This window comes from Triticum aestivum, chromosome 4B, assembly GCF_018294505.1.
Source record: "Triticum aestivum cultivar Chinese Spring chromosome 4B, IWGSC CS RefSeq v2.1, whole genome shotgun sequence".
Taxonomy (NCBI): Eukaryota; Viridiplantae; Streptophyta; class Magnoliopsida; order Poales; family Poaceae; genus Triticum; species Triticum aestivum.
In genome coordinates this window covers 96765322-96779028 of record NC_057804.1, presented here as the reverse complement: position 1 = coordinate 96779028, position 13707 = coordinate 96765322, and the positions used below count along the sequence as shown (strand labels likewise).

The window sequence follows — 13707 nt, the reverse complement described above, 5'->3', positions numbered from 1 at the left end:
TTTAAATCAAAGACACAGTTGTGCATGTGTGTTTGAAATGTTTCTATGCAGACGTTCACTCTGCTTAAGATTCTTCAGGGTTCCTTTCAGTGTTGGTTGCACTAATATATGTATTTTGTTGTCAGATCTAAATTGGATGATAGGGGTGCGGCCTCGGGTGCAACAAGCGGTGGCGCTCCCACAAATCATTGCGAGGACTTAACTGGTACAGTGATCAAAGTGTTGATCACGAGGACCAGTAATATCTCAGTTCAGGTTTTGTAACATATCGTGAAGCCAAGAGAATGGTATTCGTAAATAAATGGTTCGCTGAGTACTTCTGGAATATGCGGGAGTTATTAAGGGCGTCCAAATCCCACTGTTAACTATTGACTGGAAAGTGTTTGGCATCATTTCGCGTATTTTCAAACTTGAAGGGTCACACACTTAATGGATAGTAATTAAGATGAGAACTAAAGTTTGAGAGAATGAGCACCGAAAGAGTTTCAGATGGATCCAGAAGTGTTCTGAATGGTTCTAGAAGCTTTTCAGGAATTCCGGAAAGATATAAAATATCTGAAAAAGTTTAATGTCTATATAGGGAAATTTTTGGAAGATTTCAAATGGTTCTGAAATTTTCTAAAATATTATTTAGGAGAAAATTCCCTCTTGGCTTAGCCCAAGGAGCAGCTCCTGGTGCGCAAAGAGACCCAAAAGGGTCATCACCCATAGATGAAAGGGGTAAGCCAAATTGTTATATGTCATGTGGGCCTCGCTTGTTGGATGTGTATGCAAACAAGTATCCATGGAGCAAGTATGAATCCATGCCCAACCCATGGGTTTGTGGGTACCACCCACGAAAAAACCATGGGTAAAAGTGATCCTTCAAACCCCGCGAAGAAAACATGGCTAAAAATGGTCCTCCAAACCCTTGCCCAACGGGGTCAACTACGATAGGAACAATGTTTATTATGAAAGAATAGGCATAATCGAATCGAGCCGTCGGATTGGAGATAGGCGACACATAATGATTTGTAAGTTTTGAAACTTGCCAATGCTTCTGTGCCATCCATCTCTGATCTAGCCATTTAGGTTGACCTTTTGTATTCTTTCATCGCGGGAGTTGGATATGCAGTTATGCACAGATACCCGAATCCATGATTAATATTGACAAAGGCGGGAGGGAGGAATTCAAAATAGGCGAAGGGGGGCAGAGGAGAGAAGTTGGCAAGAGGCAAATACTCTGTGTCCACGGATTGCAGAATTCTCTTCCAATGGATTGGATTGGCCTGTTTTGGGAGCCAGTGGACTCCATATGTTGTCACCTGTCAGGGCTTGTCTTTCGTATAGACTAGAAGTTTTCTTCTGTATGATTAACAACAATCAAGGTGTCGAACCTACGGTTGACAGCGCCTTGGCTCATGTGTCAGCCATCACATAACAGTCTCTCCTGGTCCTGGGAATCTATCTACTGTGGCGCCATGACAGTACACACCACATCGCTTTCAAACCAACAATAACATTGCCGCTTAGCACAAACGAGAGACTGTAATTAATTAATCGCCCTCCGGACACGCATCACACAGAACTGGCAGCTTCTCCCGCCAAACAAACAAAAGGATACGCCGACTTGTGAAAAGATCGTACAACCGTCCAGGTGGCCGGTACAACTTGTCGACCAAAACATGGAACAAAACCCCCCAAAAAAAAAACTAGGTGGAACGATATCGGCAAAGCAGAACAGAAAGGCATATGCTCAGGCATATTGCGTCGTCGATACGTGTGCCAACGGCATGCACGCAGCGTTGCGCAGACGCCATCGCGGTCGCCACTCGCCGGGCCATATCATACCCAGCCACTAGGCAGAGGCATATATCTCCTCTTTTTCTTTTCGCTTTATTCCTCTCCTCCCATCGCTCCAACGAGATAGATCGACGCATAACCGCCGTAGAATCCCACAGCCATCACTTAACGCGTACAAAAAAAAATGAAAATATTCTCGCATCACAAAAACAAAGCGAAATACATATATAACTAGCATGGTTCAAGAAAAGCACCGAAAGGAAATATGCTGCTCAGTTGGAGGATATAGCACCGGGCTTCCTCCCTGTCCATCTTTCCCCTGCACCACACCTCGACGCCGTGAAAGCGCGCCACACGAGCGCCCGGGCGCACACGTATATAAGCCGATCGTTGTCAGGCTGGGATTTTCAGTGAAGGGGCAGCAGAGTAGCTAGCTAGCTCGAGGGAGGCTGACATGGCGGTGGGGAACGAGTGGATCAACGGGTACCTGGAGGCGATCCTCGACGCCGGGTCGAAGCTGCGCGTGCAAGGGGTGTCGCTGCCGCCGCTGGAGCCGGCGCCGGCGCTCGCGTCGGAGGAGTCCAGCGCCGCCTACAACCCCACCAGGTACTTCGTGGAGGAGGTCGTCCGGAGCTTCGACGACCAGGCCCTCCACAAGACATGGACAAAGGTGAGTAAACATCGACCAACCATGGCCGCCCAGTCCAGCTTAATCAAGCGATCGTGCTTGCTTGATGATGGCTGATGAACAAGAGGGGTTGATGATTGCAGGTGGTGGCGATGCGGAACAGCCAGGAGCGGAACAACCGGCTGGAGAACCTGTGCTGGAGGATCTGGAACGTCGCCAGGCAGAAGAAGCAGGTACGGTCTGCTCTGTTCCGGCCGCCGTGCGCCATGGACAGCGATGCCGTCCGTGGGCGGAGCACGCGTGCATATGGGCCTTCACGTGCCCTGCTTTTCCTTCCGCTCGCCATCGGGTTTCCCTTTTGCTTCAAACGGAAAAACCAAACCTCGTGTTCAATGTCGGCGGCCTGCTTAGCTTGGCCCATAGGGCACTCGGGAGGTCTACCTTAATTGTCCGCGAGTTTATAGTAAATTACTGGGCTGGGTCACTTTTAGTCTCGTCTCGAGTTTTATTACTGTGGGGTTGCCTTTGGCCCATGACTTCCATCATGGGAGGTAGTGAGCACTGCTTTCTGGCTTTACCCTAGTTTGTACCGCTCTGGGGAGAAATGAGAGTAAATTTCACATTTTGTTGCATAAACAGCACAGGTCTCCACGACCACACGTATTGTTTGCAATCTGTTTCAGAAAATTATGACACTTCCTATCTTCCCAACAAACTGGGCCCACTGCGCATAGGCACACCCTCTTGCCAGTTGCAACATGTACATTTACTCTTTTAGAAAACAGGTACACTTACTTCTTTTTGTGGAGTATTAAGTACCACAAGTATTTACAAGCACGCTCTTACAGAAAAAAAGGAAAATTACATCCAATCCACACTTTGATGTCTCGTTTTGTACCAGCGAATGTCAAAAGGAAAGGAAACTAGTTGCACGTGTTGGGACATGGAGTATATGCTCGTGAGCTCAAACGCTCATGGATGAACAGTAAAATCAGAAGAAAAAAATCCAAAAAATTGTAGTAAACTTTGATAAATGCCTTGTGTGCGGAAAATTATCATGAAAAAAAATTCGTGAAAATCGTGGCAAAAATAACAAAATTGATGCTCTAAAAATGCTATTTTTAAAAGCATTTTGGAGTGTTGTTTTTTCTTTTGCCATGACTTCAACCAATGTCATTTTGTGATGGAATTTCTCAAGCATAGAAACATTTCACAAAGTTTGGCACAAAAAAGTTGAGAATTTTTCTTTTTTGATTTTACTGTTCATCCCTGAGCTCGGGAGCAGAAGAGGACTTCTACTCATGTTAGAGATACTCCCTAGACATAGGAGAAATCCCCAAAACTGGGCCAAGCTTCACCAGCCGCTGTTCCATCTCCAATCAAGAAACCCGGTATTGTAACATCGAACATGGTAACAGGAAATCCAAAGAGAATTTCCGGTTGCAAAAATTCAGAGAAGAAATTGTATTCCCAGCTCACCACGACGCTAGCTCTTGTATCAATATGGAGAGACAGTGGGTCTTTCTCACTTTCCGACCAACTGATTTGTTCCAAACGGGCATTGGTGGTAGAAAAAGACGTCAACTCTGAATTTTAAGTTCAGATGTTACTGTCTCCGTCCGGAAATAAGTGAGTCTGTTTTAGTTCAAAATACTGCGGAAGCGATCGATGAACTACACTTTCTGGACGGATGTGTAGGTGGAGAGGCATTACTCGCTGGAGGTGGCTCGGAGGAAGCAAGAGCAAGAGCTGGGCAGCTTGGAGGCCGCCGAGGACCTCTCCGAGCTCTCGGAGGGCGAGAAGGAGACCGTCCCCAAGCCGGACGGCACCGCTGCGCACCTGTCCGCCGACGAGCACGAGCAGCAGCCGCAGCAGCGCACCCGGTTGGCGAGGATCAACTCCGAGGTGCGGCTCGTCTCGGACGACGAGGACGAGCAGAGCAAGAACAGAAACCTCTACATCGTCCTCATCAGGTGACACACACACACACACACACACACAACCGAGTGACCTGGAGTTCTTGATGATGAAATTGACACGAATCTTGCCGCTGATCATGCCATATTTTTTGTTCGAATTCTTCAGCATCCATGGGCTCGTGCGTGGAGAGAACATGGAGCTCGGGCGAGACTCCGACACCGGAGGCCAGGTCGGTCAAGCCCCGTCCAAACGTTGACACGTCTCGTGGACTAGCGCTGACTTCTCCTTTATTTTTCTTTCTTGGCATGGGCAGGTGAAGTACGTGGTGGAGCTGGCCCGGGCGCTGGCGGCGACGGCGGGGGTGCACCGCGTGGACCTCCTGACGCGGCAGATCTCCTGCCCCGACGTCGACTGGACCTACGGCGAGCCCCTGGAGATGCTCGAGCGCCTGTCCTCGGGCGGCGCCGACGACGACGACGGCGACGAGTGCGGGGGAGCCGGGGCGTACATCGTGCGGCTGCCCTGCGGGCCACGCGACCAGTACATTCCCAAGGAGGAGCTCTGGCCGCACATCCCCGAGTTCGTGGACCGCGCGCTCTCGCACGTCACCAACGTGGCGCGCGCGCTGGGCGAGCAGCTCCAGCCACCGCCCAGCGACGCCCCGGCGACGGCGCTGGCGGCGCCGGTGTGGCCGTACGTGATCCACGGGCACTACGCGGACGCGGCGGAGGTGGCGGCGAACCTCGCCAGCGCGCTGAACGTGCCGATGGTGATGACGGGCCACTCGCTGGGGCGGAACAAGCTGGAGCAGCTGCTCAAGCTGGGGCGCATGCACGGGCCCGAGATCCAGGGCACGTACAAGATCGCGCGGCGGATCGAGGCGGAGGAGACCGGGCTGGACACGGCGGAGATGGTGGTCACCAGCACCAAGCAGGAGATCGAGGAGCAGTGGGGCCTCTACGACGGCTTCGACCTCATGGTGGAGCGGAAGCTCCGCGTGCGCCAGCGCCGCGGCGTCAGCAGCCTCGGCCGCTACATGCCGCGCATGGCGGTCATCCCGCCCGGCATGGACTTCAGCTTCGTCGACACCCAGGACACCGCCGACGGGGATGGCGCCGACCTCCAGCTGCTCATCGACCCCGCCAAGGCCAAGAAGGCTCTGCCTCCCATTTGGTCAGAGGTTCTGAGGTTCTTCACGAACCCGCACAAGCCGATGATCCTGGCGCTGTCGCGGCCGGACCCCAAGAAGAATATCACCACGCTACTCAAGGCGTACGGCGAGAGCCGAAAGCTCCGGGAGCTCGCCAACCTGGTAACCTACACTCTATTATAATTTACACTACATTTTATTGTGATCGAAACGACGGAGCGAATTCACTTGTTTGATTCTCTGCGATGGAATTGGATGCAGACGCTGATACTGGGGAACAGAGATGACATCGACGATATGGCCGGCGGTGGCGGCACGGTGCTCACGGCGGTGCTGAAGCTCATCGACCGCTACGACCTCTATGGCCAGGTGGCTTATCCCAAGCACCACAAGCAGACGGACGTGCCTCACATCTACCGCCTCGCCGCCAAGACCAAGGTAGTAGTACAAAATTTGAAAAGTCCCCATCATATTCCCCCTCCACGATCCCCAAAAATCTGACATGTTCAATTCGCAGGGAGTGTTCATCAACCCAGCTCTTGTAGAGCCGTTCGGCCTCACAATCATCGAGGTAAGAACAAGATCCATTATAAATATTTTTGTCAGAATAAGATCATTTGCAAACTGATTTGGAATGAGAATTTTCTGGTCTGTGGCAGGCCGCTGCTTATGGTCTGCCCGTGGTGGCAACCAAGAACGGCGGGCCGGTGGACATCCTCAAGGCGCTTCACAACGGCCTGCTGGTGGACCCGCACTCCGCCGAGGCGATCACCGGCGCGCTGCTCAGCCTGCTGGCCGACAAGGGGCAGTGGCTGGAGAGCCGACGCAACGGCCTGCGCAACATCCACCGCTTCTCGTGGCCGCACCACTGCCGCCTCTACCTCTCCCACGTCGCCGCCTACTGCGACCACCCGTCGCCGCACCAGCGGCTCCGCGTCCCTGGCGTCCCGTCTGCCTCGGCGAGCATGGGCGGTGACGACTCCCTCTCGGACTCACTCCGTGGCCTCTCGCTCCAAATCTCCGTGGACGCCTCCAACGACCTCAATGCCGGGGACTCGGCCGCGCTGATCATGGACGCCCTACGCCGCCGCCCGGCGGCCGACAGGCGCGAGGGCTCCGGCAGGGCGTTGGGCTTCGCGCCGGGAAGGAGGCAGAGGCTCCTTGTCGTCGCCGTCGACTGCTACGGCGATGACGGCAAGCCCGACGTCGAGCAACTGAAGAAAGCCATCGACGCGGCGATGTCCGCCAGTGACGGCGCGGGAGGGCGGCAGGGGTACGTGCTCTCGACCGGCATGACCATCCCCGAGACCGCGGAGACGCTCAAGGCCTGCGGCGCCGACCCGGCCGGCTTCGACGCGCTCATTTGCAGCAGCGGCGCGGAGATATGCTACCCGTGGAAGGAGCTGACGGCCGACGAGGAGTACTCCGGCCACGTGGCGTTCCGGTGGCCCGGCGACCACGTGAAAACCGTCGTGCCGAGGCTCGGGAAGGCCGACGACGCGCAGGCGTCCGACCTCGCCGTCGACGTGTCCGCTGGCTCCGTGCACTGCCACGCCTACGCCGCCACCGACGCGTCCAAGGTTAGCAGAGCACTGCCAGAGTAGACCGGCGTGGTTTCGTGTCCTCCGCCGTGGGCACGCTTCTGATGAGCCTTTTTTGCAGGTGAAGAAGGTGGATTCGATCAGGCAGGCGCTGCGGATGCGCGGGTTCCGGTGCAACCTCGTCTACACGCGCGCGTGCACGCGCCTCAACGTCATCCCTCTCTCCGCTTCCCGCCCACGCGCGTTGAGGTGAAGAAGATGGAGATTCATTTCAGATCAATCAAACTCTCGTTCATGTCAGATGGTTTAGTGTCTGAACATTTCCGTCTCTGACCGACCAATTTCTGGATGGATGTGCAGGTACCTGTCGATACAGTGGGGCATCGATCTCGCCAAGGTGGCGGTGCTCGTCGGCGAGACCGGAGACACCGACCGCGAGAAGCTCCTGCCGGGGCTGCACAAGACGGTGATCCTGCCGGGGATGGTCTCCCGCGGCAGCGAGCAGCTCGTCCGCGGCGAGGACGGGTACGCCACGCAGGACGTCGTGGCCATGGACTCCCCGAACATCATCACGATCGCCGAAGGCCAGGCTGTCTCTGACCTTCTCAATGCCATGTGATGTGACTATGCGAGAGACCATCCTCTGCCCCATTGTCCACAGCTCCTACGTAATTCTGGCCTGTAATTTTGGCAGGAACAGGACTGCAGAATTTTCATACAAGGTATACAATTTTATGGATGTGCAAGCATGAGCAAACATGTGGCTAATAATTTTTTATGTCTTAGCATGCCTCCCAGAGGTCTGTTGTACATATATATACACTTTATAAATGAACGCAAGAAAGAAATTGCATGTGAAAATGATGCTTTTTTTATGGAATTTTACTCGGATATGATACGAGACAAGTCTGTGAAATTTGTTGGATATTGCATTGGAGGATAAAAAATTATCTCGAACTCTAATCTATCACTAAACATACGTGATGCATGTCTCGGCGATAGGATGAAACCCCCAACCGCGAATCAACCTGTGGTTGAGATGGTTAGGTGGACAGTGGTATCCCCAACCTACCAGGGTTCAAATCCTGGTGCTCGCACTATTTCTGAATTTATTTCAGGATTTCCGGCGATGCGCTTTCAGTGGGAGAAGACGTTCCCGTCGACGACGAGGCGCCTACGGTGGCTTCATAAATCTCAAGATGATATGCCGGCTCAGTCTCTCGGAGGTGCTCATAGGGGTAGGGTGTGCGTATGTGTGTCATAAGGGTGAGTGTATACGCGTGTATATGAGCGCTTGTGTCTGTACTGATGCTCAAAAAAAAGGATGAAGCCCCCAACCGAACCTCCTGAGCCAGATTTTCCGGATCATCCATGGCCTCCTTTGGTTTGCAAGAATTTCACCTATGATCTTTCTACCCTATATAAATCATAGGGTTTTCTTTTGCAACGGATAAACCATAGGAATTCTATAAGCTTTTTTAGGAAAAGTCCTTTAAAGTCATCTGGTTTGCAGGCATGGATTTCTATTTTTTACGTAGGAGGATAGGAACCAATGCTTCACATTTCAAAAAAAAAATAGTAGCATAGACTCAATGAAAAATTTCTTTCCTATGCATCAAATGACATCTCTTTCCCTATACCAATTCAGATGTGTGCCATCTCTTTTTCTATAATTTTTCTATTTCTATAATATTCCTATATCCTATGGACCAAGGAGGCCAGAGGTTAGTATATATGGTTGTATATAAGATTTGGAGGATAAAAAGTTATCTTGAATTCTAATCTAACACTAAACATACATGATGTGGTGGTTGGCGACGCTCCTAGTGGTCTCATGTGCTGGTTTGAGTTCTTAGCGTGTCCTTTGAGGTCGTGTGCGATGCAGTGGTGGTGTTAACCATCTTCGCGGCCTTCGAGGTCCTCGACTCCACCATCAGCTGCAAGCAGAAGTCTGGATGTCATAGGATGCTGCTAAGGCTGCACGACGAGTGCGAGTGGCAAATTGATCTGCACGAAGGTGTGGACATGGCTCCAATCCAGCCATTACATGGTTCTACTAGCGTGGGTCTGGTCCGAGCACGTGTTGGATCCGGTGGTACAATTGTTGGGTAACGTAGTAATTTCAAAAAAAAACTCACGCACACGCAAGATCATGGTGATGCATAGCAACGAGAGGGGAGAGTGTGTCCACGTACCCTCGTAGACCGAAAACGGAAGCGTTAGCACAACGCGGTTGATGTAGTCGTACATCTTCACGGCCCGACCGATCAAGCACCGAAAGCACGGCACCTCCGAGTTCTTGCACACGTACAGCTCGATAACGTCCCTCAAACTCCGATCCAGCCGAGTGTCGAGGGAGAGTTCCATCAGCACGACGGCGTGGTGACGATGATGATGTTCTACCGACGCAGGGCTTCGCCTAAGCATCGCTACGATATTATTGAGGTGGATTATGGTGGAGGGGGGCACCGCACACGGCTAAGAGATCAATGATCAATTGTTGTGTCTAGAGGTGCCCCCCTACCCCCGTATATAAAGGATCAAGGGGGAGGGGGCGACCGGCCAGGAGGAGGCGCACCAGGGAGGAGTTCTACTCCCACCAGGAGTAGGACTCCCTCCTTTCCTAGTCCAAGTAGGAGAGGGGAAGGAAGGGAGAGAGGAGAGGAAGGAAGGGGGGGCCTCTCCTTGTCCTATTCGGACTAGGGAGGAGGGGGCGCGCGGCAGCCATGGCCGCCCCTCCTCTTCTCCACTTAGGGCCCATAAGGCCCACTAACCCCCCCCCCCCCCGGGGGGGGGGGTTCGATAACCCCCCGGTACTCCGGTATACATCCAATAACCCCCGGAACTATTCTGGTGTCCGAATATAGTCGTCCGATATATCAATCTTCATGTCTCGACCATTTCGAGACTCCTCGTCATGTCTGTGATCATATCCGGGACTCCGAACACATCAAAATACATAAACTCATAATATAACCATCGTCTAACTTTAAGCGTGCGGACCCTACGGGTTCGAGAACTATGTAGACATGACCGAGACATGTTTCCGGGCAATAAGCAATAGCGGAACCTGGATGCTCATATTGGCTCCTACGTATTCTATGAAGATCTTTATCGGTCAAACCGCATAACAACATAAGTTGTTCCCTTTGTCATCGGTATGTTACTTGCCCGAGATTTGATCGTCGGTATCTCAATACCTAGTTCAATCTCGTTACCGGCAAGTCTCTTTACTCGTTATGTAATGCATCATCCCGCAACTAACTCATTAGTCACATTGCTTGCAAGGCTTATAGTGATGTGCATTACCGAGAGGGCCCAGAGATACCTCTCCGACAATCGAAGTGATAAATCCTAATCTCGAAATACGCCAACTCAACATGTACCTTTGGAGACACCTGTAGAGCTCCTTTATAATCACCCAGTTACGTTGTGATGTTTGGTAGCACACAAAGTGATCCTCCGGTAAATGGGAGTTGCATAATCTCATAGTTATAGGAACATGTATAAGTCATGAAGAAAGCTATAGCAACACACTAAACGATCAAGTGCTAAGCTAACGGAAAGGGTCAAGTCAATCACATCATTCTTCTAATGATGTGATCATGTTAATCAAATGACAACTTATGTCTATGGTTAGGAAACATAACCATCTTTGATTAACGAGCTAGTCAAGTAGAGGCATACTAGTGACACTATGTTTGTCTATATATTCACACAACGTATTATGTTTCCGGTTAATACAATTCTAGCATGAATAATAAACATTTATGATGATATAAGGAAATAAATAATAACTTTATTATTGCCTCTAGGGCATATTTCCTTCAGTCTCCCACTTGCACTAGAGTCAATAATCTAGTTCACATCACCATGTGATTTAACACCAATATTCACATATGTATGTGATTAATACCCATAGTTCACATCGTCATGTGATCAACACCTAAATGGTTTACCAGAGTCAATAATCTAGTTCACATCGCTATGTGATTAACACCCAAAGAGTACTAAGCTATGATCATGTTTTGCTCGTGAGAGAAGTTTAGTCAACGGGTCTGTCACATTCAGAACCGTATGTATTTTGCAAATATTCTATGTCTACAATGCTCTGCACGGAGCTACTCTAGCTAATTGCTCCCACTTTCAATATGTATCAAGACTGAGACTTAGAGTCATCTGGATCAGTGTAAAAGCTTGTATCAATGCAACTCTTTACGATGAACTCTTTTATCACTTCCATAATCGAGAAACTTCTCCTTAGTCCTCACTAAGGATATTCTTGACTGTTGTCCCGTGATCTACTCTTAGATCAAAATTGTACTCCCTTGCCAAACTCAGAGCAAGGTATACAATAGGTCTGGTACACAACATAGCATACTTTATAGAACCTATGACTGAGGCATAGGGAATGACTTTTCATTCTCTTTCTATTTTCTGCTATGGTTGGGTTTTGAGTCTTACTCAACATCACACCTTGCAACACAGGCAAGAAATCCTTCTTTGACTGTTCTATTTTGAATTATTTCAAAATCTTATCAAGGTATGTACTCATTGAAAAATCTTATCAAGCGTCTTGATCTATCTCTATATATTTTGATGCTCAATGTGTAAGCAGCTTCATCGAGGTCTTTCTTTGAAAAACTCCTTTCAAATACTCCTTTATGCTTTCCAGAAAATTCTACATTATTTCTGATGAACAATATGTCATTCACATATTCTTATCAGAAAAGCTGTAGTGCTCCCACTCACTTTCCTCTAAATACAGGCTTCACTGTAAGTCTATATAAAACTATATGCTTTGATCAACTCATCAAAGCGTATATTCCAACTCTGAGATGCTTGCACCAGTCCATAGATGGATCGCTGGAGCTTGCACATTTTGTCAGCACCTTTTATGATCGATAAAATCTTCTGGTTGCATCATATACAACTCTTCTTTAAGAAATTCATTAAGGAATGTAGTTTTGACATCCATTTGCCAGATTTCATAAAATGTGGCAATTTGCTAACATGATTCGGACAGACTTAAGCATCGCTGCGAGTGAGAAAATCTCATCGTAGTCAACATCTTGAAGTTTGTCAAAAACCTTTTTCGACAAGTCGAGCTTTGTAGATAGTAACACTACCATCAGTGTCTCTCTTCCTCTTGAAGATCCATTTTATTTTTTATGGCTTGCCGATCATCGGGCAAGTCTACCAAAGTCCACACTTTGTTCTCATACATGGATCCCATCTCAGATTTCATGGCCTCAAGCCATTTCGTGGAATCTGGGCTCATCATCGCTTCCTCATAGTTCATAGCTTTATCATGGTCTAGTAACATGACTTCCAGAACAGGATTACCGTACCACTCTGGTGCGGACCGTATCTGGAAGACCTACGAGTTTCTGTAATAACTTGATCTGAAGTTTCATGATCATTATCATTAACTTCCTCACTAATTGGTGTAGAAATCACTGGAACTGATTTCTGTGATGAACTACTTTCCAATTCGGGAGAAGGTACAATTACCTCATCAAGTTTTACTTTCCTCCCACTCACTTCTTTTGAGAGAAACTCCTTCTCTAGAAAGGATCCATCTTAGCAACGAATAACTTGCCTTCGGATCTATGATAGAAGGTGTACCCAATAGTTACCTTTGGGTATTCTATGAAGACGCACTTCTCCGATTTGGGTTCGAGCTTATCAGGTTGAAACTTTTTCACATAAGCATCGCAGCCCCAAACTTTAAGAAACGAAAACTTTGGTTTCTTGCCAAACCATAGTTAATAAGGCGTTGTCTCAGGATTTTGATGGTGCCCTATTTAAAGTGAATGCAGCTGTCTCTAATGCACAACCCCAAAACGATTGTGGTAAATCGGTAAGATATATCATAGATCGCACCATATCCAATAAAGTGTTGTTATGACGTTCGGACACACCATAACACTGTGGTGTTCCAGGTGGCGTGAGCTTGTGAAACTATTCCACATTGTTTTAATTGAAGACCAAACTCGTAACTCAAATATTCGTCTCCGCGATCAAATCGCAGATCACTCTATTTTCTTGTTATGATGATTTTCCACTTCACTTCGAAATTCTTTGAACTTTTTCAAATGTTTCAGACTTATGTTTCATCAAGTAGATATACCCATATCTGCTCAAATCATCTGTGAAGGTCAAAAAATAACGATACCTGCCACAAGCCTTAATACTCATAGGTCTGCATACATCAGTATGTATTATTTCTAACAAGTCAGTAGCTCGTTCCATTGTTCCGGAGAACGGAGTTTTAGTCATCTTGCCCAAAAGGCACGGTTTCGCAAGCATCAAATGATTCATAACCAAGTGATTCCGAAAATCCATCTTTATGGAGTTTCTTCATGCGCTTTACACCGATATGACCCAAACGACAGTGCCACAAATAAGTTGCACTATCATCATTAGCTTTGCATCTTTTGGCATCAATATTATGAATATGTGTATCACTATGATCAAGATCCAACAAACTATTTTCATTGGATGTATGACCATTGAAGGTTTTATTCATGTAAATAGAACAACAATTATTCTCTGACTTTAAATGAATAACCGTATTGCAATAAACATGATCAAATCATATTTATGCTCAACGCAAACACCAAATAACATTTATTTAGGTTCTACACTAATCTTGAAAGTGTAGGGAGAGTATGATGATGATC

The 13707-nt window shown here is 48.7% G+C and overlaps 1 protein-coding gene across 1 annotated transcript; it reads left to right on the top strand.

Moving 5' to 3' along the window:
* The first annotated feature begins 2043 nt into the window (after nucleotides 1–2043).
* LOC123091244 (probable sucrose-phosphate synthase 5) lies at nucleotides 2044–7882 on the top strand. The gene is made up of 10 exons (XM_044512688.1): nucleotides 2044–2452; nucleotides 2554–2643; nucleotides 4109–4383; nucleotides 4496–4559; nucleotides 4644–5642; nucleotides 5742–5918; nucleotides 5998–6051; nucleotides 6140–7060; nucleotides 7143–7270; nucleotides 7382–7882. Exons 1-10 carry the CDS (start codon nucleotides 2237–2239, stop codon nucleotides 7638–7640), a joined length of 3183 nt encoding a protein of 1060 aa, XP_044368623.1. The 5' UTR covers nucleotides 2044–2236; the 3' UTR covers nucleotides 7641–7882.
* Nucleotides 7883–13707: the final 5825 nt, after the last annotated feature.

Excerpts from the sequence above, each read along its gene's own strand:
- LOC123091244 (XM_044512688.1), top strand. The coding sequence starts at position 2,237 with ATGGCGGTGGGGAACGAGTGGATCAACGGGTACCTGGAGGCGATCCTC. Across the intron at positions 2,453-2,553 it reads TCCACAAGACATGGACAAAG|GTGGTGGCGATGCGGAACAG; the intron begins GTGAGTAAACAT and ends TGATGATTGCAG. Across the intron at positions 4,384-4,495 it reads CTCTACATCGTCCTCATCAG|CATCCATGGGCTCGTGCGTG; the intron begins GTGACACACACA and ends CGAATTCTTCAG.